General features: G+C 36.7%; 1 protein-coding gene across 5 annotated transcripts in view; it reads left to right on the top strand.

The window, feature by feature from the left end:
- Positions 1-27,731, top strand: part of LOC136852277 (ankyrin repeat domain-containing protein 50-like) — a 99,425-nt gene that overhangs the window by 9,385 nt on the left and 62,309 nt on the right. For all 5 annotated transcript variants that reach the window (XM_067126763.1, XM_067126761.1, XM_067126760.1 and 2 more), the window contains exons 2-10: positions 2,414-2,490; positions 3,543-3,650; positions 4,124-4,225; positions 8,483-8,587; positions 10,831-10,929; positions 13,980-14,075; positions 24,073-24,192; positions 24,365-24,466; positions 25,672-25,767. In XM_067126763.1, the coding sequence (XP_066982864.1) occupies positions 2,415-2,490; positions 3,543-3,650; positions 4,124-4,225; positions 8,483-8,587; positions 10,831-10,929; positions 13,980-14,075; positions 24,073-24,192; positions 24,365-24,466; positions 25,672-25,767 (904 nt within the window). In that variant the 5' untranslated portion in view covers position 2,414. The remainder of the gene's footprint in view (positions 1-2,413; positions 2,491-3,542; positions 3,651-4,123; positions 4,226-8,482; positions 8,588-10,830; positions 10,930-13,979; positions 14,076-24,072; positions 24,193-24,364; positions 24,467-25,671; positions 25,768-27,731) is intronic.

The raw sequence follows: 27,731 nt of genomic DNA, 5'->3' as shown, positions 1-27,731 counted from the left end.
ACTATTGCGAGGCTACATTTAAAGGACAGGAAATGTTGCCGCGCAAAGCCGAGCGGGATCAAGCGTTATCGGAATCGTGCAAATGTCTTAGGGAGAGTGATGAAAGGTTTCAGAAATGAAACGCAATGGCTGGGTTTCGGTTTGGAAGCAAGCTGGGGAAGACAGGAAGCGTCGCTTTAAAAGAAATCACTTCTGATTAAAGCTTAGAAAATTGCCAGAAAAGTCAATTGTAGCCGTCTGTATAGATGAAGAAAAATTGATTTCTTGTTAATTTTCGATGTAGAATCTCAGTACACTGAAACACGTTCGAATTCCTCTCATTGGTTAATCGCTTGCAATTTACAAAACTTAGTCAGTCTGGAAGTTTGCTTGTTAATGATTCATTGCCAAGTGCCTGCCTTTACAACCCACAGAAACAGAGTGTGAAATTTTGAGGGAGGAGAGAAGAAATACAAAGCTAGAGATTTAAACATTCCCATCATTCACAGGGGCAAAGATGCAACGTCACTTATACACAGACGTGCAACAAAAATCTTACACAAGCTGGGAAGCTTCTTCTTTCGTTAATTCTATACGTGAGAATGTTGACTTTCCGGTTCTACCCTGAGAGTCAAAATCGCCTCCACTTCCGCCATCGGACGACAGTCATTCTTGTATGACGTTCCGAGAGAAGAACACTTTGCCCTTTGAAACACCTGTTGGTCGGGTCCATTAACGAAACGTGAGTATTGTGGCACAAAAACTAAAGGGCAAATGTCTTGATGGTAATTTTGTCAGCTTGTCTACTCTCCCCCACACAGCTGTCGGATTACATGATGCATGTTAAACAGTAACATGTATATATGTATATACATATATATGTACATATATGTATATATGTATCATATATATATGTATATATATATATACATATATTATGTCGGATTACGTAGCGCATGTTAAACAGTTACATTATATATATATATATATATATATATATATATATATATATATATATATATATATATATATATATATATATTTATAAAAATGTCATCAAGATATTTGCCCTTTCGTTTTTGTGCCACAACACTCAAGTTTCATTAATGGGCCCGAAGAGCAAGTGTTTCAAAGGGCAAAGTGTTCTCTCGGAACCTCATAGAAGAATGAGTGTTGTCCGATGGCGGAAATGGAGGCGATTTTGACTCACAAGGTAGAACCAGCTTCCCAGTCTACACACACACACACACACACACACACACACACATATATATATATATATATATATATATATATATATATATATATATATATATATATATATATATATATGTATATATATATGCAATTTCTATTGAAGTCAATGGCATTGTTCGCAGACACTATCTTGTCATCAAGACTTTGAATCAATCTATACTTCTTTTTCACTTCTGGCAAGCTTCTCACGAATAAGGAAAAATAATTCGGGACTCTTTCCATTTGTTTAATGTTTTTCTAGTCGACGGACCTTTTGGCCACTTCTCTCTGCGGCTTTATGAGGGCTGGATTATAAATCGACATACGCGGCTTTTTTTACTGCATGCGGCCATTTGAATTTCAAACATGATATCATTAAGGTGCTGAATTTCTATTGGTTGGCAGGTCTCATTCTCTTGCTGGCCATTTGGTTGGTAGAGCGTGGATGCTCCTGCCGCTCCGTAGGATGCGTCTTATGCCGAGGCTTGCATCCAAGGGTGTGATTCCCGTCTTTGGCCGATATTCTTAAGAATCACTCTCTTGCCCACTCCCTTGGGTGAAAGCCTTGGCATAAGGCGCATCCTACGGAGCACCAGGAATGCCCATGCTGCTGCCCACACGGCCAGCGAGAGAATGGGACCCACCGCCCAATAGAAATTCAGCTCCCCAGTGACATCAACCAAATCATACAAGACATTTTTGGTGAATCATCTTTTTTTAATAATTTCTGTAGACTGTTTAATAATCATAAATTTTCTAAAAATTTTCCATCTATCCCTCTGTCAGTGCTCCTCTAGCTAAATTTGTGTGCCGAAAAATAATGAGTTAAGAACAGTTCTTTCCTATGGGTATTATGTACGGTATAATTGCACATACATACAGCAACAAATAAGAAGATGCTGCCTTACATGATGTGAGAACATGTAAAACTGTATCTTCTTATTTGTAGCTGTACGTCTGTGCAAATGTACTGTAAATAATACCCATAGAAAAGTATTATCCTTAACTCATTATTTTTCGGCACACAAACTTAGCTAGAAGAGCACTGACAGGGGAGTAGCTGGCAAATAATTGTGAAAAAAAGACAATTGGCCAAATATGTCTTGTATGATTTGATTGTTTTCACACTCTGCACTGAGCAATGAACTAAAAAAATTAGCAAAATCCATTAATGGTTTGATTTGCTTTCTCCTTACAGCATGATCCACTGGAACCTGCTATCACTGGCTGTTGCCATCTGCACAGTTGTTGCCCCAGGGGCCAGCCAGCTCACGCGTAAGTTGAAAATTTTGTCTGTGTCAGTTTCTCTCTTTGACTCTCTTCTCTTTGGTTATAAGTACTAAAGAATGGCGGTACTGAGAATACAGTGTCATAAGATAATTTTCTCTCTTAAAGGCTTCTAGAGCACCTACTAGCACTCCCCGATTTACTAATTGGGGCAAACATTGTTTTCAATACCAATAAAATGCCAAGAAGCTCAGAAGTACAAGATAGGTGCATGGCCCAAAAGACAGTCAATACTTTTCAGTTCAGGAAAAAGGGACTTAGGCCCAACACCTGCATCAAATTATAAGCCATCTCTACAGTACATATATTAGAGCTGAATTGCTATGCTTTACCGAGTTTACTAAAAAATCAAACAGGGCCTGAATGTAGCAAGTAGTGAGAGTTGAAGAAGTGGCTAAGAAGACAGTCCTAAATATCGCCCGAAGGGAAAAATATATGGCGTGCTGCCATCAGATGTGGGAGGGTTTGACTGAAAATGCTGGACACACCGGGCAGACTTTCCCAGTGTAACTGTGTGTCACAGTGGTGGCAGAAAAATTTAAGTAGGCTAAGGATTGGCCATACTTGTTTTTAGTGCAGGATGGTTGCTGACATTTTGAGAGATGCTTTGACTATGAGGTAACTGCTGGCCAGACGAACCAGTCTTGAGCAAATAAGAGCATGTGTCCTCTTGGAGTGCTGAATGTTCTCTTTCCAAGTTAATCAGAGAGGAAGTTGCATACAAACCTAGTAATATATTTAAAATGAAAACCTTTATTATTAAATGAAAGCATTCATTAAGCATAGACGAATGTGTGCATGTTTTGTGTATGTTTTCGGTTTTTAACTCAAAATATTAATTTTTGTTCTTATGACATTAGCTATTCTGATGCAAGTCTGTTTAATTAAATCAGTCGAACAATCAGTCCTTTTCCTGCTCATCTCAACCACTAAGGTCTTGTTGTGTCAATGATAACACAGGCTTCCTCATATCAAGGGTGTTGCATTGAGGATTCTAAATTCTGAAATCATTGACAATGAATCCTTTGTTTTCTTTACAGCCAAAGAAGCAGTGGAAAAAATTACCAATAATGAAGACCTTTTCCAGGTTGTCCAGAGTATTCAAAACTCGCCAGATGACTTCAAAGATTATATAGTAAATCCAGAAGGTTTGTATTTTGTGCCTAATTTTGTTATATAAAGTTTTCTTTCATCACACCAACAGAGTTCAATGAAGCCATCATACGTTTTGTTTTAACCGAAAAACTGAAGTTTTCTGTACTACGTTACCAAATGTACTTGTGTTCTAAATTATCGTTAAACTTAATTATGACTTATTAAATCATAGGTATACGTATAAAATTTGACATCAGCTCAGGAAAACTGTTTCGGTTCATTTGCTTCCAGTACTGAGTATTTCTATCTTGATAGGTTGAATTCAACACGATACAGTTGCACGGATGGATACTACTGTACAGTGCCTGACTTTCACTGTCAACAATAAACAATTTAGAGTCCTTTTCTTTGACAAGCTACCCCAGTCTCGCGAAACAATTCATTTTTTGTAGGTGAACCATCACACGCTCATGGCAGAAAAAAAAGGAAAACAAAATCACAGCCCTATTTATTCTTTTCTTACCAGATCAAAAAACGTTGCTTATGTTAGCGGCGCAATGGGAGAGGTCTACCGTGGTGAATGCTCTGCTGGAGGCTGGGGCAAATGTCAACAGCATGGACTTGAACAGTGAGTTGAGAGCATTTGTTCTCTGAAGGCTGCTTTGCATGTGTATAACCTACACATGTTTTGAACCGTTTGTAGACGTCGTTATGCAGTACAAATTGTGGACGATCATGCATGAGTGAATCCTCTACCAAACATATCACTCCCTACACCTCATTGCCTAATCCCCTTGTCTTTTATTCTAGGTCAAATTTAGGTCAAAGGAAAAGGTAGGAAAAGGAAGTGATAGCCTAACAGCTGTTTCGTAGTACGGCTGCAAGGTTTTCCTCCTGTTACACCTTCCAAACTGAATTGGAAACTGAGAGTTATTAAGGTTTGAAAGGTGTAACAGGAGGAAAACCTCGCAGTCATACTGCGAAACAACTGTTAGGCTATCACTTCCTTCTCCTACCTCGGTTTCCACACATGCCTGATCCAGAACCTCATCCCAGCAGCACACTGAAGTCTTATCCTTTTGCTAAATGTAGCACAATCCATACCAATCTGCCATTTTTTTCATGCACCAAACCCATGACCGTCAACAGGGGTAAAAAGTTACCCTAAATTGACTGGCCACTGTACTCACCTGCTTCATCTAACTAGACAATAGGTGCCTGAACCAGGGCAGATGCACTTACCAATTAAAACTCTCCTTGGGTATTAGTTACTGCCATGGTATAATTAATTCCATAATAAATGATATTTGCAGCTTAATATCTGGAAACATAAAAAAAAGTCTCGCACGTATGGGTGACAAATATTCATTATTAGCAAAGCGTCACAAACTTACCAATCAGGTATTATGGTGAAGACGGAATTCAACGGGAATACACAGAGCAGAAGAGTCAGCATCAACTTACATCTGCATTGGTAGTTAAATGGCCAAAGTCGACTGTCTATCTTTATATTTAAACCAAAGGCCCAGGTTCGAATCCTGGCCAGTCCAGATGCACTTATCAATATATAATTCCTCATGGGTGAAAGTTATTCAAAAGGTATAGTGAATTCGATATGAATTAGATTTGTGGTTTAAAGTCTGTAAATATTTAAGAGTAAAATATGTAGAAGTGAATAAATTTGACACACACACAATATATATATATATATATATATATATATATATATATATATATATATATATGCAGTATATATATATACGTACATATATATATATATATATATATATATATATATATATATATATATATATATATGGAAGCAACAGTGGGTGCATGAATGTATTAGAAGCCAAAGAGACTTGGACAATCCAAGTCTCTTCCCAATATTTTGCTTGCACCTGGCTGCCTCTCTTGCTACCTCATTCTTCTAACCATTTCTGTGAATATCCATGTTACTAGTTACTCTCATTGTCTTATGCCACAGATGATATGCATACAGTTCATCTGATTAAATTCATCTTTTTTCTCATTTCACATTCAACATCCTCACTTCATTTCTAGTTCATCTTGGCTTTCACAGGCACTCCAAGTCTCTCTGGTTTATCCCTTGCTTCATCCTACTGTCATCCGTTGTATGTACTCTCAGTTGGCTATATGGATCATCTGCCATCATTCCTCCAATTACCATTCATTGCGTCATTTTTATGGTTCCCATTTATCCTCATCACTTAGGGTATAGCCAGGAACTTTCTTTTGGGGGGTGGGGTGGGGTGAGTGGGTAGTGGGAGGCCAAATGAAAGGACTGATCTGCAGATTGAACTTAATGCAGGGGCCAGGAGTGAAGAAATAATTGCCAGTCATAAATAATATGATAATTATAGCAATATAAAATTATTATGATACTTAATGTACATTATGAAGTAGTGTGATAAATGTATTAATTTACAGAGTGTGGGTTCGTCTTATTGTTTAAACATTCTAGTCCATTACAGTTTACACTGATTACAGCTCGTGACTGTATCCTAATTGGACCAAGAACGTCTGAAACTAAAATTTGAGGGAAATGACAAATGAACCCAAAAGTGATAATAATAATTGGCAAATATTCCAAATATCTATGGTGCAGTTCTATTTCTTATCAGACGGAGGCTATGTGCAACATACTTTCTAAGAAATGCCTTATTCGTTGTATTCCGCCAAATTTTCATAAAGTTCAGAAATTTTTCAGTCCGTTGTCACTACTGCTTCAATGTTTATAGTAAAATGGTTGTCATGGCACGTAAGTCAATGCTTGGCAATTCGTATTGATTTCTTAAGCGAGTGAACGCATTCGGTTAAAGTCTGGAAAAATTTCGACGGTAAAAGATCTAAAAAAAAAAATAATAAAAAAAGTAATATCCTTTATAGGAAATTAAAACTCTCTCGGCTTTGAACATAGCTGGTCTAGAAATGAAACGTGATGGTTTTGTAGAGTAGCTCCCGAATGTCAAAATTTCATAAATTTTCTGTGATGTCCAAGTGTCCACTGTCTCATTGCACTTAAAAGTATTAACTCTTTTCTCATGAAAGAAGAAAACTATCATGTAGAGATATATATATATATATATATATATATATATATATATATATATATATATATATATATATATATTTTACACATATATATGCTATATATATGTATATATATGTATCTATATATATACTGTATATATGCATACATTATATATATATATATATATATATATATATATATATATATATATATATATATATATATGTGTGTGTGTGTGTGTGTGTGTGTATACAAATAAATATACATATATATGTATACACACACACACATATATATATATATATACATATATATATATATATATATATATATATATATATATATATATATATATATATATATATATACTGTACATACATACACAGTGGTGAACAGGGTAATAAAGAAGTAAGTGATAGAGAAAAATGAGACAAGTAGCAGAAAGAGAGTAGGGACGCTGTGAGCAAGAACTTTATTCAGAGTAATAAGTTGTTCTACGTGTAGGCAAATGCAAAGAGAAAGTTTGACGAACGAGTGAATCTCAGAATGCTGGACACGAAAGGAGAGACTCCGTCCGAGGAGACTGTGGTTCTGGATCAGCCGAGCAAGCAGCTCGATGATGTTTTTGGCTACGAAAGATGCAAGAGAGTAGAGAGAGTTGTGTGAGTCTGAGAACGCTTCAAAGGAAATGTCTGTCGACGATGAACGCAGGGCGATCGAAAGGCTGAATGACGGAGATGTACTTTGCGCTGCTATGACTGCTTCTGAAAATTTAATACTGTGATGCTGCGCTGATGGCGAGACTCCGTGAAGGCGGCCAGGAATAAAGTCACGGGAAAAAAAAATCACATTAATTTACGGCGGCTGGTAATAGTGTCACAGGGGAAAAATTCACAATATTTCTTTGGGTTCATTATCTTTAAGATATTTAGTCTTGTGTTTATGTTTGTACGGAAATCCCCAAGGGCTTGTACTAAACACGCCGCAAAGGTCACTATCTAGGAAGGATTATTGTGACTTTTTTCTTGTGACTTTTTTTCTGTTACTTTTTTTCTGTGATGTTTTTTACCTGGATTCTCAGTGGCAGACCAGCAGTATCGATAGAGACTTGGCAGACTCAAAATATGCAGACGACGCTGTTTTAATCAGCAAAACACCACAAAATTTGACTGGAAGAGGGTTACCTGATTCTTGATCCATGATAGATTTGAACTTAGGAGGAGAGAGTTAGCAACACGGCATCTTAAAAACCTCGTGGCTATGTGAACGCTCTCATATTTTCATCAAGTATCTACCTAATTCTGAAATCTAGAAAAAAAATCTTCAAAATTCCAATTTCAATGAAAAGTGCAACTCATCGGGCTTGGGTGGGTTAAAAGTATCAACCTAATTCTGAAATCTAGAAAAAAAAATCTTCAAAATTCCAATTTCAATGAAAAGTGCAACTCATCGGGCTTGTGTGGGTTAAAATTATCTACCTAATTCTGAAATCTAGAAAAAAAAATCTTCAAAATTCCAATTTCAATGAAAAGTGCAACTCATCGGGCTTGTGTGGGTCAATAAATCCTGAGAACATGTTAGTTGTACATTGCTCTCACAGGTTGAGAAAATAAAGTTGCAGAAAGACAATGGATATGACAAGATGACAGAACACCATTAAAATTAATCTATATGTTCATCACATAAGAGTCAAATTACATACGATCTTCAACTAACTGAAATCTATGACAATGATTGCCAACTGTTTTAGAAAGATTGCGGCCTGGAACTCTTGATTTACCAAATCGCTTGTCACATTTTTCATCGTAGTGTATTTTCCCCTCAAAATAGGCAAGACAGCACTGATCTGGGCAATCGATGCCAGGGCTAGTAGCATTCCAGCGGTTACAGCTCTGCTGGAAGGAGATGCTGATGTTTCACTGCCTCCGGCTCCGTGTAAGTATTACTGTAAACCAAGGTGCTTACATAATTTTAAGAGGAAAGTGTAATTTTAGACTGATGTCTGTTGTTCCAGCCGAGTTTTGAGCAGCCAGACTGATTCCAGGAGGGGCACCGGTTGCAGCAGTTGACCTGCTGTCAACAGAAGGGAATTTTCGGGTCATGTCAAGATTAGCGAACCCATTTACAGCAGTGTTCGCTATTGTTTACAAGAAGGTTATTGGGTTCGTTATTCTTCACATGGGGATGATCGGGTTCGCTTTTCTAGACATGAACACTTCCGTACCAGACATTTGACCCCCCAGGGGCTAGTACTAAACAAGGCGAAATACATTTGAACCCCCCAGGGGCTATTACTAAACAAGGCGAAATACATTTGACCCCCCAGGGGCTAGTACTAAACACAGCGAAACTATACAGTAGATGAATCACTGTTTCGCCGTGTTTAGTACTAGCCCTCATGTGGAACTGGAGTTCGGACCAGAAAGGGTTGGCCATTCTTTACATGGGGATCATTGGGTATGCTGTTCTTGACATGGAGATGTTGGTTTCGCTAATCTTGACATGACCCGAATTTTCCACCATCCATTATCTCGTATTTTCTTGTAATCATTCTGTTTATCGTGCTGATTTCCAGAATCTATCTCTTTAACCAAACAGCCAGTCCGTAACCTTTTCGACAGTAACCGCTCGACTACCTCAATTCCATTTCATTTTGCTTGAGTCATATTTCTCTGTCTCCTTTTAACTGTATGCAAACAATCTCTCTTTGCCCTTTCAAACTCTTAGGTCGTCGCGTTGCTTCACTTCGTAAGTTCCATTATCGCACAACTTAGTGTTTGGTCATAATTTTATTTTAAACAAATATACCTCCAAATTATCTTATCTTATTTTGTTTTTGTTCTGTCTTCCCTGTTTTATTATTACTCATTTTGCATTACTGGATCTTACAATTCCTTTTTACTACGAATTTGTACCATTCAATTTCAAGAAGCGCCATCTTTGGGGGCTTATCTTTTAATGTTTTAGCACTGAGAGTGAAAAAGCCGAAAAATTTTATTGGGCTTTTATTATTAGTGACAATAATGATACAGTGCTTGCAATATATTACAAAAGTGAAGATTAAAAATTGTAAGAGCTGGGAACTTTCGAGAAGAGTCTTCTCCGCAAAAGAAAAACTAAAACTTGTAAAACCGTATCGTTACCTCCAACTAGGCGAACAGCCTACAACATTGTTATCTGAATTCGGGTGGGGACGGGGGCGGGTTTAAACAGCAGCAACAACAAGGGTAACACCTGAAGGTCTTAAAACTTGAGAAATAAAATTTATGAGTACTGGAACACAGTTCATTAACAAGTTCGTAAAAATTACCTCCTTGTTACACTCCACTGAATACCTTAATTTCATAACGATGCCCTCTGCATCCCAATCTTAGGTTAATACATTGTTCATGGGCATCGAGTTATATTTTGTATAGAGTTTTAGGTCCTTCATGTAGCCGTTGTTCTCTCCCTCGCTCACTAGGTGAACGAGATAACAGATTGCTCCGGAGTCGCGGGTGCCGGGTCGCTTCGCGAGGACTGCAGTCTGCGTGAAATATGGGGTTCGAGACTCCTGGCTTATTTGCTTAGGAGTTACGAAGGAATCGCATAATTTTCCGAGCGGGCTCTCGAACGCTCCCAGATCCATAATTTGCTATCTTGACTTTCGTAAGACATTTTGTAATATGTTTCTCCAATGAAGATTCACGTTATTGCGAAGAAATATGCAATGATAATATAACCATTAATAATAATACATCACAGTTAAAGTGCATTATAATGTAACGCTATAATAATAATGTAATGGCTATAATACTAAGCTTAAGATCGCATTTTGGTAAAATTATATTTAAAGAACAACAAATTACCCTCGTTAAAATGAATTATATTAGAATTTGCAATTCGATCCGACACTTTTTTGCTTAATTTAGGTTGACCTTTTTAACAGAGTATTTAATAACATTGGTGTATCATTAAAGACATCATGAACAACATGCGTGGATTTATGTATGCCTACCTAAGACCAGGTCCATAAATGCTCTTATATAAACCTATTACGCTTACGTCTACCTTTGTGCATAAACTGCTACAAAGACTTGAAGTATTTCAAGAACAAGAAATGGCCAGATTATTTAACGAAAGCTTCCAGAACAGTTCTCCCCTCGAAAAATCTGCAAGTAATCACAATGTCCTTCCAGTGTGGTCCCCTCTCCATCATGCAGCCAAATTCGGGGCTTCGAGTATCATTACAGCCATTTTGCAGAAGAATCCAGATGTCAACAGGGAAGACGCAGACGGTAATCATTTTCCTTTCGTTTCATCATTTCAGATCGTGTACAAAATAATTTTTTCTTTTTACTGTTTAATATTTTCTTTTTTTTTATTTTGCTGAAATGGGAATTGAATTTCTTGCCACATTTCGAGTCAGTTCAGCGACGAAGGGAATTTGGGAAATAATTGCGTCGTGTCCTTTAGTACGAAATGTAACAAAAACTGTTCAGAAAAAACCTGGATCATCGCTATCATTTTATTTACTGTCATGATTTATAATGGACAGTGGAATGAATATAATCATATAAGACGCACAGCAACCATTTCCTGCTCTACCTTCTGCAATACAGAAGTACAGGCATCCCAGGGATACTTGCAATTTAGAAATGAACTCAGTTTCAGAACAGCATTTCATAAAGTCCTGTTTTTACGTTGGCTCCCACGAGAATATTTGGTTGTAGGCATCCATCTTTCCTTTAGATGATTCCTAGCTCAACCAAAATCATTGCCACGATCTGTGGAAGGTGAGCCATCTCGGCAGATACTTGATAGATGACAATGCTCTCACGGCGTCTTCGCTTGTGGGTTGGTCACTCATATTTTCCTCGTCCTATGTTTTTGTTTTTGCTTTAAATTTGCTTTACTCATCTAGTTTATTGGGATTCTTTTCTGTGGAAACTTGGTTGATGGTTCCTGGCCTTATGACTTGCTGTTGCATAAAGAAGAAGATGCTACCAATGTGAATGGTTTTCTTGAGAAAATATATTATAACATTTAAAAAGAACTGGAAAGAGCTTACTAATTTTCATTACCAGTGACATATGACTGGGCACGTAAAAGTTCTGGAAACCTATTCCGGATTTCATTCTTCATTTTAATTTTCATGGAAGTGTGAAACGTTATTAGCAAACTGCTTATGATGATTTGCCAATGTTGTTTTCAGGAAACACTGGTTTTGTTTTACGGGTTTTGTGGGTATATCTGTTCACAAGCTTCCAAACTTTTTACGGGCTGCTCTATGAGCAAGAGCCCGCGCTGGCCTAAAGCCAGCTTAATCAAAAAGAACAACATTCCAAACTTGAAAGTAAAATTCAAGTTGTATTCAAATTTTGTAGACCTTGATCTTTTAACTTCTTCGGGAAATTGTTAGGGGAAAAGTGTGTAAAGTCTCTTCGCCATATCTGAAGCCCGTTTTCAAAGCCATGAACAATTCAAAAGTTTCTTCAAACATGGCTATGGTCTTCAAGATTTAGAGTTTGCGTGACTAACAATGTTTTAGGTTCGTGCAAATTTAAACCTGCCGTCGTCATACCGGACTTCACTCAGTGGCACGGGAGACAGAATGTCACTCGTCAAAGGGAACCCAAGAGAAGACACTGTAAATGTTTTGGCCAAGATATTTATGTTGCAAAAGACTGCATTCAAGAACACTGGCTGTAATCACTGCAAGATTACAAGCATGCTAATAGCAAAAATAATGCAACACAATGCTGGCATCCATTTATTAAGGGGCAAACCAAGCTGTCAAAAGCATCAATATTGGTGTCACAAGCATTTTCAAACTAAAAAAAAAAAATAATGAAATCGACAGAAAATCCCTGCCTCACTTACGTAATCCGATGGTACCTCAAAAGATAAAAGGAAGCGGTCGCCACTATATGTAGATCAACCATACTAAAGAACCTAAAAAAAAAATAAATAAATAAAAGGGGTAGCTGTTTACCTTGAGGATGCATTTGTTATAAGGCAAACATGGAACTCTTGCAATTTTTCAGTGCTACTGTTTTGAGATGCTCACCCAGAGATCACAAAAAGTAACATGCATTTCCCCTTGTTTCCTAGTCCAGCACAGGGGAAACAAATCAGAGAAGCCATGAAATCTAGAAAATGTAAACAGCAAACTGCCTACTACGCACTATGTCTTGAGTATTGACAGCAGAGAGAGAGAGAGTGCTGCTGGATTCCTGCAGTTGTCAACCAGGGACTTACATGGCATTGTTATACTGACCAGATTTGTCTTCATTTCTGATTCAGTGAAGATGCCAAGCTTGCAGAAACACCAAGCTTGCAGAAACGCCAAAAGCACTCGAACAACTCATTAAGAAACAGGCAGCAGTACAATGACTCAAGAGATGTGACCAGAAAAGATCTCAAGGAATTTACCTGCAGAAATATGCACTTCAGTGACTCTCAACTAGTAAGGGAGATATTAGGTATTACATCAAGATGATTCAGTACCAAGTCGATATACTGTTTCCAAGATGATACCACACTGCATTGTTATAAAATAGGACATAGCCCAATGATCTCTGATCAGTCACTCAGCTGTTACCTTGCCTGCTTCTAGTACCTTCCAAACTCGTCGTTATAAATTTAGAAGAGGCAAAGTGGGTGAAAATATAACACCCAAAATGTATAAACAGTTCAAGATGAAGGGCTGGATGAGGATGAAGAATATGTTGTACGGGACGGGTAGACCTTAGAGAGAGTAAGACGTTTCTGATATCTTGGCAGCATACTAGACCATGAAGCCAGTACGTTGTGAAAAGTAAGTATATGACTTGCAACAGCATCTCACAAAGCAAAGTAACACCTAATGAACTGCTGTGGGCTTCATGGTGGGAAGAAAAGCTTCCCAAATTAAGAACAAACCTGCCCTTTCAAGACACTTGTAATCACACACTTCACTTGTTTAGAATGCTGGGATCGAAAAATATCAATTTGGTTACCTGGTTAGGAGTAAAAGTCACCAAACGGAGTTTGCAGTAAAAGATCAGATGAAGATCAAAATACTAAGCCACTGTGGATTGGAACATGCAGCGAGATTGTACATGAAAGAGGGAGTTGGTAATATTGCGGCACCTGGTGAGATGAAAGCGCATAGGCAGGGCTTATGTGCCTGAGGAGAACTGTATAGATAAAACTAAGTATTGATTGGTTGATGATGATAATAAAAACATCTGTAAGGTCAGTAATAATAAGCTATGTTAGATTAAGTATACCTGTACATAAAAAAGATTGTGAACTGTTGTATGAATAAAATTATATTTTTAACAATTTTCCCCTCTCTTTTCAGGCAAGACCCCATTGATTGTTGCTGCCGACTATTCTCAAAATGTTTTACAACTTCTCATCGATGCTGGAGCAGATGTTGATCATGAAGATGACAATGGTATTTTTGAACACTTTTTCTTAATAGTGGAAGTAATTTTTCGTACCCAAATAGACTTTGCATTTGTGCACTTAGGTTTTATAATGGGTTACCAACAAGCATTTACTTTGTGCAGTATGGACAGTACGTAGTAACTTTTCCTATTTAGTTTGGCTAATAGGTCCAAGAGGCTACGGACAACTATACAATGTGGGTAAGTAACTAAATCTGTGCTTAACCTATGGGAGGCCATGCCAAAACCCTAGTCTAACCTTGCAGTTTACTAAACTTCCCAATGCGAATAAACACTCAAATGGTTATAGCAGTAAGAGCAGTATAGCACTGCAGTAGAAAACAAGTCCAGTAAACACATATTTTATTTGAAATATGACCATAAATATGTGCAGTCACACTTTTAAAGAAGATGAAATATTACTAGCCCAGTTCTAGATATAGTTGGAAAAGCAGAATTCCACAGTCTCAAGGATCCCAACAGGAAATGCGGCCCAGTTAGAATAAGAAATTGGGAAGTAAAGAGTGAACTATCAGGAGTGTTAGAATTGATATAGTCTTGAAGATCTGAATGTAAGGAACGATTAGAAAAATGAAAAATCTTATATGGCAAAATTAGGGAATGCAAAACTTAATAGGACTAAGTATGTGTCCAACAATTTAACATGTGAACCCACTGCCGAAGACCTAGCTGAGAAACAATACCCAAAACATGGAAAACTAAAGAATAAAAACATTTCCATAGGTTAGTCAAGTCTCTGAAAGACTTGAAAGATTTAGTTTATTATACTGCTGAAGAAGAGATTAGTCAGATGTTTCTCAAAAGTGACTGTGCAACCAAGAATGACACCTAGAATTCAACTGAGTTGCCTACAGTTAAATAAACACTCGGCGAAAAGATCTCAAAAGGAGGATCCAATGTTCTGGACTTAGTAACAAACTTACCTTGAGTTTTATGATGGTCTTACTCCATGCCCTGTAAAATACTTTATGCACTTATTTTAGCTAAACCTCTGTTTAGAGAGCCAGCAACCACTGGTGTGATTCATAACTTTTTCATAATATATGCTTACAATATGTAGTTTGTCCTTGAAAACAAGCTGGTTGTTCATGCAAATAACGCCACTCTCTTTGCAACGACCCGATCTCTTGAGTAATTATTAAGTTGTTTAATTTGACTCAGGGTGTTCCTAAACTGCTTAATGTTAATAATTGCTCTGGGGATATGATCGGTACCAAGAGCGTAATCTTATCTGCAAATAAACATCAAATTTGTTTCTAAGGGCAAACCATCTGTCATGGGAATGTATAGAAGTGAAAGGCCAAGAGAACTAATCTGAGGATCATCAATAATTATATTCCTGCAGTCACTCTAGTGCCCAAAAGTGACTACTTTATACAATTTATTTGTTAAAAACTTAGTACTAAGCAATAGTTATCATATCTCATTCATCTAAGTTCAATTGGATACAAGGGTCGCACGATTGACACAGTCAAAAGCACCACTAAACAAGGCAATTCACACGAACCTTATGGCCTGAATCTGCGGATATCTGTGTGTCACTAGACACTGAAATAGCCTCACAGTGGTACTTTGCAACCATGGAAACTTCAGCAGCCATCTTCAGCTCAGTCCTTCAGAGAACCAGTACACTTTACAAACATTGCTCATGGCACTACTTAAAGGATAGCTAGGTCAAGTTCCCAAGGACAAGACAACTTTCCTTTCCTGCTCACCATCTTGCTGTCACATGAAAAGTTAAGTATACCTTAGTTTCACCAGACCACTGAGCTGATTAACAGCTCTCCTAAGGCTGGCCCGAAGGATTAGACTTAATTTTTACGTGGCCAAGAACCAATTGGTTACCTAGCAACGGGACCTACAGCTTATTGTGGAATCCGAACTACATTATACCGAGAAATGATTCTCTACCACCGGAAATAAATTCCTCTAATTCTTCATTAGCCGGTCGGAGACTCGAACTCGGGCTCTGTCACATGAAAGTGTCCAACATTACTTAATATAATCTTAAGATACCAGCATTTACAAAACAACTGTATATTATATGCATATATATGACATTATCTTTAAAGGAATTAACTGCAATTTAAAAAGGCTTTAAGGTATATGAAAAGTGATCGTGAAAGGTTGTAGCATTAATATCCGATAGGAGCGTAAATTGCCTCTGAACTGTATGATAAAAAATATTATTTGCCCAAAGAGAATACAAAAAAAAAAAAAAAGTCATTGCACCTAACTGTGGCTGGTGGAACTGCCAGGCTCAATATTGCCAGATCCCTTGAATGGGTTTCAGTTATGCCTTACGTTATTCCTATTCCACTGTTCGCATTCCAAGTGTGTAAACTGATTTTGAAGCCGATGAGGAATTCTTGTCCCTGGGGACTTTGCAACTGCAACTTTACTTTTTCTTTTTTGTAAACAGATTTTACCGCGCAATTCAAATTGAAAGTGGATAATGGAAATGAGGGGAAAATGATATATTTTCTAGATAGGATTGTTTTTATTTGTATTGCATATTGTAAAAAGTGGGTGCATGTCTCAGGGCCAATCAGCATTTGTATCTCTGTCACCACATAATGCCTGATATCGTTCATGGCTTTTGATGCCCCTGACCACCATTTGTTCGTAACATTTTTATCATTGTTATATCATTAATGATGCCCTAATCTAAAACAGAAACAACACCCTAGTGGTTTTCTAATTAAGTTCTTTTCCTACATAGCCTGTTCTTTGCCTAAATAATGTTTTGCAGTGTTATCTTTGGCAACCTGTATTGTGCACATGAAAAATCCTTTATCAATTAGCCTAATTTCCGGCTTTGCAACGGTGCAAGAAGCATAAACACACACATACAATAAAAAAAAAAACATGCACACAGGTGACAAACGTAAGGCTAAGGCTCCATCGAATCTGTCGCGTTCGTCCAGTACTGCCAAAACAGCTTCGTCCGTCTATACTCAGTTTTTTTTTTTTTTCTTTTTTACCGAGGTGCATTCGCACTCACTCGCAGGGGTGCCCTTTTAGCTCGGAAAAGTTTCGTGCTAGCTGATTGGTTGCAAGTATTTTGTCCGAATAGCATCATTGTTTTTAAATAATTACCAAGTAATGTGAATCGAAACTTATTTACTAACATAAATTTCTCCCTCAGATATATGTTTTGTCAATAAATAATGTTAACGAATAAAGAGATTATAAAGTATTGTGAAGGTAAGTCTAAATTTACTAACAACACCCGCCCAAGTCAACGACAGTTTTTTTCGGATGCACGCTGCATAATTTTTTTTACTTTTCACATATTTTAACACCAACTGGAATAAATTACACTAAGCATAGGAAAAACATGTTATTATAAACTTTCTTTGAATACCAGAATCTTCTAAAAACATGGAATTAATAAAACTCGCTATTGGTGAAAACTTCCGGGGAGGTAAAAGAACAGCCTGTGGCGGCCTGGCGGGAAAACTATCCCAGCTTTTTCCTGATTTATGTAAGTGTTGAAATCAGTGTTATGTTATTGAGATTACTTTAATGACTATATCTGCAATTAAATAGTTTCTTTGCTTCTTTTTGTAGGTGCATACTAATAAAAATATATTTCGCAGAAATTAACAGTTTACTCGTTCATGTAAGTTACAGCAGACAATGCGAGATAAGAAAACTTTTTATTTTCTTATTTTGCGTTCTGCTCAGGACACATGTAAGGTTAACACGAGTTTCTGCGGATATTTTGAGAAGTAAAAGAATATGTGACTGAGTGGAAAATGTACTATATACATATACATTTTAAGGATTAGTAGGCTATAAGTGTCTACTGTCAAACACAGAGGCGGGGATGGAAGGGGGAGGGAGGGGCATCGCGGTTGTAACTAGGTGAAATTATGAATTCGTTTAATTGTGATTTTTATGCAATTTATGGAATACTACAGTATCCTCAAACTGAAAATAGTGCTATTAATAGAATCTATACCTTTACGACAAAATCTGAAAACCCTTTCTATACGGACTTACATCATAGGCCTGCATGCACCTAGCCTAACGTATATCAAGCATCAGCTACTGTTTACTATTACTCCTTGCCCTAAAGAGTTAAGCAAAATTTATTGCAATTGTCAAAAAATGATGTAAGACACATAGACATAGGCTAGCCTAGTTTGAAATGTGTGCAAGAAATAAAGCCATAATAAGGGAAGTACATTATTATTATGTAAAAAAAAATAGCCTCTTCATATTTACCATCATATTTATCATAATGATGTAACAAAAGGCTTCAGCACAAAAGCCTATAAAAGATTATATGTATCTGAAAAGTTTTCTTGCCCATCAACATTTGCTGGCATGTGGATATCATATGAATAACTAGGCCTACCTATCTAGGTAATTTTATCTAAGTCCACAGGCTGTTCCTTTTACCTCCCGGAAGTTTTCACCAATAGCGAGTTTTATTAATTCCGTGTTTTTAGTAGATTCTGGTATTCAAAGAAAGTTTATAATAACATGTTTTTCTTGTGCTTAGTGTAATTTATCCCAATTGGTGTTAAAATATGTGAAAAGTAAAAAATTTATGCTGCGTGCATCCGAAAACGAGCTCCTGTCGTTGACTTGGGCGGGTGTTGTTATTAAATTTAGACTTACCATCGCAATACTTTATAATCTTGTTATTCGTTAACATTATTTATTGACAAAACATATATCTGATGGAGAAATTTAGGTTAGTAAATAAGTTTCGATTCACATTACTTGGTAATTATTTGAAAACAATGATGCTATTCGGACAAAATACTTGCAACCAATCAGCTAGTAGGAAACTTTTCCGAGCTAAAAGGGCACCCATGCGAGTGAGCGCTAATGTGCCTCGGTAAAAAAAAACTGATTTAACTGAGTTTAATGCGTGTGTGGCCCAAGCAGGCAAACGAGGGACGATTTCAAGACGGACAGTTCAGCGGCACTTGCGGTCATAGAGGGAGCGTGAGAGTTTTGGCTCCAAGACTCATTGCTGTCAACCGAATCAGAAGTGTTGAACAATAGGAAAATCTGGACTCATGACATAAATTTAGAACGAGGAAAGAGTGGAGAATATGCAACACTCTTTCATAAGTTACGACAGCATCTTGACAAATTTTTTGAACATTGTCGGATGTCGCCGAAAACCTTTGACTTAATTCACGAGGGCATTATATCTCGAATATCAAAATTTGATAACAATTACGGAAGATCAATATCAACGGAAGAGAGACTTGTAGTAACTCTGAGGTAAGGATTACTGATTTCGAAATTTTTAAAGTTGCACTTTATTTTATTAAATAAAAAAAATTCAGATGTGTTGATTGTGTGTGATCTGAACATTAGATACAGTAACTTATGAAACAAAGGTATTTACATAATTGTATCCATTAGAATATATAATAAAAAAACTACTTGATAACTATCATAACCACAAATCATCACATCTGATTATAACGCAAAGTTGGGCAGGTGGTTCAAATGCAGATTGTTGTAGGTCTACGTTTGAGTGGAGCAAGATGGGAGATGGTGTCTGGCTCGGAGACGCACGTCCAACTGCGGCTAAAAACAAAACGTTTTGTTCCTTGCACAGTCCGGTAATGCACCTGACGCCACCCACGGGCATGCGCCGTGTGGGGCCACTCGTATTTGAATTGTGGCAGTTGATCGAGACGCACAAAACGCTTAGCCGTGTTGGACACACGCGACGGATTCGGTGGGCCCTTAGCTTAAGCCCTAGCAAAGCAAAAGACACCAGCGAATGCAGCAACTGGCTGCATGGTTCATATATTTTCCTCTTTGGTTTCCTAAAAGCTAAATTTTTTGTATTAATATTTTTTCCTAATACAATTTTTTTTTCTCGACCTTAGTTTCATGGTTTTGTATTCCCTTACAGTATGCTTGCTTTGACTTCCATCTTTGTTCATTTGGGTATAAAAGGAACAGGTATGAAGCCTTTTCGTGTAGACAGTTCTTGTGGTGATTAACTCGTTGAATTATGCTTAACCATTTCTTTAAAGAGTCTGGACAACCATTCTAACTTTCTGGGGGGGGGGAGGGGATGGATGGGTTTCAAGATGAATAATCCCTCAAACCTTTGTTTATATAGGCAATAAAACTAATAACTTTTGGAAACTGTCGCTAAGTCCTTATAGAAATGATGAATGGCACTTTTCTCATCCAATTCTGAGGAGAAATTAAGAATGGGTTCTGTTCAACCAAGCAAGGTGTGAGAAGAATCCGTCCTGGAACATCTGTTTAACTCGGACTGAAAAGAAATGGTCGCACCATGACAATTTGATGATTAAGGTGACACTAGATCTTCAGTGCAGCCATTGGAAGCCTTTCCAAGCTTAGTCTTGAGAAACATCTACTGAAGCTTATTTGTCATCTACAATTTATGAATATCATATCTGGAGATTTGTGTTACTGATGAATCACAATATTTTTCACAAGTAGCAATGAACTTTGGAATGCTTCATTTTCATAATGCTCTGAAATGTCTCACTTAGACACTCTGGCGTGAGCTTTGTGAGTATGTTTTCCGGGACTTTGCTTTGCCACCGGTGCAAATTTGGCTTTTAGTGACCTTGCATCTTTCATGCTGAATTTATTCAGCCAGAGGTTTCTTTTCTGACTAATTTTTTCCAATGTTTGTTCACAAACACATGTATTTTTTTTTTCCATACCCATATATCATAACTGTATGGTCTGTTTTTTTAATAGAAAAATATCTAAAATATTAAATGCTTCTCTCCAGAGTATCATAACATGTTTATACCTGACCAACTCCCCACTTTAGTAAACTGTATATTGTGCAAGGAAATTTAACCCCAGTTACCCACAAAAGGCTTTGTGGTTTTTTTTTTTTTTGGTTTGTGAATGGTATTTGTTTATTAGAATGCCATTCCCTATCTTTAGCCAGCTATATTTAAAATTTAAGTCTTAAATATCTACAGTAAATTTTCCCTCGGAATGTGAAAGGATTATTTTACATTTCACTTCAGAGATTCTATGCAAGGGGTGACCCATCTTAAAAGTCACTAAGTTTGATCAAATTATCACAAATCACTTCACTGTTGCAAAATTAAAAAGCAACCAATTCTGACTATAATTTTTTTTGTGGTCTAAACATGAAAATAATCTGAACGTTATATGATACATGATTGCATCTTTAAATACCCGGGACAGCAAAGTCTGTGATGTGGTTATACTAAAGTTGTAACTTTAGGTGGAAAAGTTTCCAACATTGCAACCAATGTTTATCTTTTGGAATTTGGTAGGACTGAATTCTAACTTAATTCGCCAGGATATACTGCATTAATGAGAGTGATAAACCCAACTTTAGGTGAAAAGTTTCCAACATTGCAACCAATGTTTGTCTTTTGGAATTTGGTAGGACTGAATTCTAGCTTAATTCGCCAGGATATACTGCATTAATGAGAGTGATAAACCCAACTTTAGGTGAAAACTTTCCAACATTGCAACCAATGTTTATCTTTTGGAATTTGGTAGGACTGAATTCTAACTTAATTCTCCAGGATATACTGCATTAATGAGAGTGATAAACCCAACTTTAGGTGAAAAAGTTTCCAACATTGCAACCAATGTTTATCTTTTGGAATTTGGTAGGACTGAATTCTAACTTAATTCTCCAGGATATACTGCATTAATGAGAGTGATAAACCCAACTTTAGGTGAAAACTTTTCAACATTGCAACCAATGTTTATCTTTTGGAATTTGGTAGGACTGAATTCTAACTTAATTCTCCATGATCTACCGCATTAATGAGAGTGATAAACCCAACTTTAGGTGAAAAAGTTTCCAACATTGCAACCAATGTTTATCTTTTGGAATTTGGTAGGACTGAATTCTAACTTAATTCGCCAGGATATACTGCATTAATGAAAGTGATAAACCCAACTTTAGGTGAAAAAGTTTCCAACATTGCAACCAATGTTTATCTTTTGGAATTTGGTAGGACTGAATTCTAGCTTAATTCTCCCGGATATACTGCATTAATGTGAGTGATAAACCCAACTTTAGGTGAAAACTTTCCAACATTGCAACCAATGTTTATCTTTTGGAATTTGGTAGGAATGAATTCTAACTTAATTCGCCAGGATATACTGCATTAATGAGAGTGATAAACCCAACTTTAGGTGAAAAGTTTCCAACATTGCAACCAATGTTTATCTTTTGGAATTTGGTAGGACTGAATTCTAACTTAATTCTCCAGGATATACTGCATTAATGAGAGTGATAAACCCAACTTTAGGTGAAAATTTTCCAACATTGCAACCAATGTTTATCTTTTGGAATTTGGTAGGACTGAATTCTAACTTAATTCGCCAGGATATACTGCATTAATGAGAGTGATAAACCCAACTTTAGGTGAAAACTTTCCAACATTGCAATCAATGTTAATTTTTTTGGAATTTGGTAGGACTGAATTCTAACTTAATTCGCCAGGATATACTGCATTAATGAGAGTGATAAACCCAACTTTAGGTGAAAACTTTCCAACATTGCAACCAATGTTTATCTTTTTTGGAATTTGGTAGGACTGAATTCTAACTTAATTCGCCAGGATATACTGCATTAATGAGAGTGATAAACCCAACTTTAGGTGAAAAAGTTTCCAACATTGCAACCAATGTTTATCTTTTGGAATTTGGTAGGACTGAATTCTAACTTAATTCGCCAGGATATACTGCATTAATGAGAGTGATAAACCCAACTTTAGGTGAAAAAGTTTCCAACATTGCAACCAATGTTTATCTTTTGGAATTTGGTAGGACTGAATTCTAGCTTAATTCTCCCGGATATACTGCATTAATGTGAGTGATAAACCCAACTTTAGGTGAAAACTTTCCAACATTGCAACCAATGTTTATCTTTTGGAATTTGGTAGGAATGAATTCTAACTTAATTCGCCAGGATATACTGCATTAATGAGAGTGATAAACCCAACTTTAGGTGAAAAGTTTCCAACATTGCAACCAATGTTTATCTTTTGGAATTTGGTAGGACTGAATTCTAACTTAATTCTCCAGGATATACTGCATTAATGAGAGTGATAAACCCAACTTTAGGTGAAAATTTTCCAACATTGCAACCAATGTTTATCTTTTGGAATTTGGTAGGACTGAATTCTAACTTAATTCGCCAGGATATACTGCATTAATGAGAGTGATAAACCCAACTTTAGGTGAAAACTTTCCAACATTGCAATCAATGTTAATTTTTTGGAATTTGGTAGGACTGAATTCTAACTTAATTCGCCAGGATATACTGCATTAATGAGAGTGATAAACCCAACTTTAGGTGAAAACTTTCCAACATTGCAACCAATGTTTATCTTTTGGAATTTGGTAGGACTGAATTCTAACTTAATTCGCCAGGATATACTGCATTAATGTGAGTGATAAACCCAACTTTAGGTGAAAACTTTTGCAACATTGCAACCAATGTTTATCTTTGGAATTTGGTAGAATGAATTCTAACTTAATTCGCCAGGATATACTGCATTAATGAGAGTGATAAACCCAACTTTAGGTGAAAACTTTGCAACATTGCAACCAATGTTTATCTTTTGGAATTTGGTAGGACTGAATTCTAACTTAATTCTCCAGGATATACTGCATTAATGAGAGTGATAAACCCAACTTTAGGTGAAAACTTTGCAACATTGCAACCAATGTTTATCTTTTGGAATTTGGTAGGACTGAATTCTAACTTAATTCTCCAGGATATACTGCATTAATGAGAGTGATAAACCCAACTTTAGGTGAAAATTTTCCAACATTGCAACCAATGTTTATCTTTTGGAATTTGGTAGGACTGAATTCTAACTTAATTCGCCAGGATATACTGCATTAATGAGAGTAATAAACCCAACTTTAGGTGAAAACATTCCAACATTGCAACCAATGTTTATCTTTTGGAATTTGGTAGGACTGAATTCTAACTTAATTCTCCAGGATATACTGCATTAATGAAAGTGATAAACCCATATGCAAACAGCAACGTTGACTCAAAGAATGTGATGTGTGATGTTTTATTAAATGCAAATGCAAATCCAGACGTCCCAGCGCCTCCACGTGAGTTCTAGTTCTCTCTTATCACTGAAACATTGATAATAGTGATTGGTATAATGAAGATGCTATAGTATCAGTAATGTTTTCTGTGATATTTCGCAATGCGAAACGTAGCTCATTAAATTCAAGACTAGCTGAAGTATGTTGCTTAACAATATTGTATTTCTTTCATCAGTGTGGGGACCTTTGCATTTGGCTGCGTCTGACGTAGGACTGACCTATATTGTGAAAAAGTTAATTGATGCCGGGGCCAATGTTAACAGGACTGACAATGATGGTGAGTTATGTTTCTTTAAGCGAATATTTATGAAAGTCAGCATTATAATATGGCTTAGCCGGCTTCCTCTGAGTAAGCCATGATAAAAATGGAAGACTGTTACATGTGAAACTGAAGGGTATTTTCTTCCTAGTTTTAGTTTTCTGTTAAAGAAAACCATTTGGCTGTCCGTCCGCACTTTGTCTGTCCGCCCTCAGATCTTAGAAACTACTGAGGCTAGAGGGCTGCAAATTGGTATGTTGATCATCCACCCTCCAGTCATCAAAAATACCAAATTGCAGCACTTTAGCCTCAGTAGCTTTTATTTTATTTAAGGTTAAAGTTAGCCGTGATCGTACTTCTGGCACCGCAATAAGTACCAACAACACAGGCCACCACCGGACCGTGGCTGAGTTCCATGGGCCGCTGCTAAGAGTTTCATGGGCAGTAGCTGAGGCCATCACCGGACCGTGGCCGAGTTTCATGGGCCGTGGCTAAGAGTTTCATGGGACATAGCTGAAAGTTTCATACAGCATTATATACTGTACAGGCAACTCGATTGCCCTGAAGAAACTTTTTTCTTGTTTTCTATTGCTATGCTAATGAGTGTTTGGTGCCAGAGATTTCTCGTGACGGTTACTTCAAGAATTACAAAATGAGTTTGCTGCAAGCATTGCGTAATTTCCCATCAATAGGGAAAATTGCTTCAAAAATTATCATGATCTCTTTTGTACTTTTGTAGTTTTAACATTCATCACAATAGTTTTTAGTTTTCTGTAAAAGAAAACTATTGTGCCGGCTTTGTCTGTCCGTCCGCACTTTATTCTGTCCGCACTTTTTTTTCTGTCCGCCCTCAGAACTTAAAAACTACTGAGGCTAGATGGCTGCAAAATGGTATGTTGATCATCCACCCTCCAATCATCAAACATAACAAATTACAGCCCTCTAGCCTCAGTAGTTTTTATTCTATTTGAGGTTAGAATTAGCCATAATCGTGCATCTGGCAACGATATAGGATACCGAGACGACCGAAAGATAGATCTATTTTCGGTGGCCTTGATTAGAACAAAGCTCTGTCTTTAAAAGTGAAATCATGAGGCACCTCTGAAGGCTAAAGGACAGTGCTTCAAAAAATGTACCTTCTGGGTCTCATTAACCAAAACAGATCAAAAATATGATTTGCATATCTATATATACACTTATTTTTTTTTTTTATTACATTACAGGTAAAACACCAATGATGGTTGCAGCTGAGAGGGGCCACACTGTATTGGATATCTTGGCTGACGCAGGAGCAGATGTTAATCAGCAGGATTATAAAGGCAAGTAACTAAAGAAATCTAAAGATAAGCAGTTCTATAAACTAGTGCGTTCGTACCATTCAAAATGACTCGAGCTTCAGACCGGGGTAGTACCTTCATTTTGCGTACCTGTATAGGAGGAGCCAGTGCTGAAAGAGGCAGGATAAACATATCTAAACGGCGAGTTTATTACTCCAGAACCATCGTTGCAAACGTAAAATTAAGCACGTAGATTTTCATTGTATTTTATTACATAACTTTCGTAAATTTGTACGGACGTATACACTGGGTATTAAAACATACGGTTTACAACACTGGTTGAAAACAGTACCAGTTTAATGGCAGCTTTTAATATAAAAAGTTATCCAGTCTCTCGTGTTAAAAGAAAAAATTTTTTTAAACGATTTTGTGAAAACAAAAATTTTAATAGACTAGTGTCTTATTCTGTAAATGCTGGCTTACTAGACCCAAGTACTCTGATGTGAAGGAACAATTAACTGAAATTTTACCATGATTATGGACGAGTTCATTCAGGGGCAGAGAGGTCAACCCCAGTCTGTCACTTCGATATGATGTAGTGTTCTAGATCTACGAAGCCAAAAACTAGTTTTTAAACTTTCTGTATATTCATACGAAATACAGCCTACAGTCATAATGTAGCTGAATATCTAACGGGGCAGGAAGGCTGTTCGATTAGAAAGCGGGTATCTGGTTGGGATCATATTGTCATGTAAAAAGAATTATTTTGAGGAGTTACCAACAAGTCTTAGACCAGATCTTAAGACAATAAAATTCAGACAGCAGGTCTCAGGATCCTCCCAGGGTTGCACAGTAGTGTCACCCATCTAAGTGTCTCTTTTGGAAGAAAGGTCATTACTACATAATTTCATGTTAGATGAAGGTGTGTGGTGCTGTGTGTGTGTGTGTGTGTGTATGTGTGAGAGAGAGAGAGAGAAAGAAGGGACCCCTGAAGGCGTGAACCACTTGGAAATTAAGCTATGGAAACGACGGCCAAGGAACCTCATCTGACTCTCACTGCTTAGAATTTACAAGATTTCATGCTAGAACAAAGCAGTCAAAAGAGTAAGGTGCCTCTGAACTGTGCTCAGAAGAAGACCGATAGCTGAAGCACAGAGTCGGTGAAATGTCCCTCAGTTCTCCAGGTATGCATCACTTCATTGTTTGACTGAATGGTTAACCATATAATCCCTGATCTGCTCCTGGAAAGTTGTCAGGCACCAGTGAAAAACCTAATATCTAGGGAGGAGAAGTTGGATTTTGATCAAAAGAGAGCTGAGTCACAGAATGGCTGAAGCAAAGAAGGTAGTAAGGTGTGTGCAAAATACTTGGTAGGATTAAGCGAAGGGATTGTTGAGCCAACTCGCCTTTATAGAATTGAATTGTAGATGTCGAATTTAAACTCTCAAGGATGAATTATTTGTGCAGTGCTCAATGCGAGAGAAAAACTGAAAGTCAGAAAATGTTAAAGTAGTTGAAGAGATAAATCAGTTTCGTTGTGAGAAAAGCATCACAGGTTGTTCATCCATAGTTCACCAGTTAGCTTGAAAGTGGTGCTGACTATTGTATATTTTGGGAGTCACCCCTTATTAGGGGAAATTACTAGTGTATTATACATACATACACACATAATATATTATATATATCATGTATATTTATATATATATATATATATATATATATATATATATATATATATATATATATATATATATATATATATATATATACATACACACACATATATATATATATATATATATATATATATATATATATATATATATATATATATATATATATATATATATATATATATATATATATATATATATATATATATATATATATATATATATATATATATATATATATATATATATATATATATATGGTAACATTTTAGTTGGAAATCCTTCCATACAAAAACGATGGGGACTAGTAAAACGATGGCTTGAACCTCACAC

This window comes from Macrobrachium rosenbergii, chromosome 25, assembly GCF_040412425.1.
Source record: "Macrobrachium rosenbergii isolate ZJJX-2024 chromosome 25, ASM4041242v1, whole genome shotgun sequence".
NCBI classification, from domain to species: domain Eukaryota; kingdom Metazoa; phylum Arthropoda; class Malacostraca; order Decapoda; family Palaemonidae; genus Macrobrachium; species Macrobrachium rosenbergii.
The sequence above is the reverse complement of the archived record's forward strand: the minus strand, read 5'-3'. Positions and strand labels throughout refer to the sequence as shown.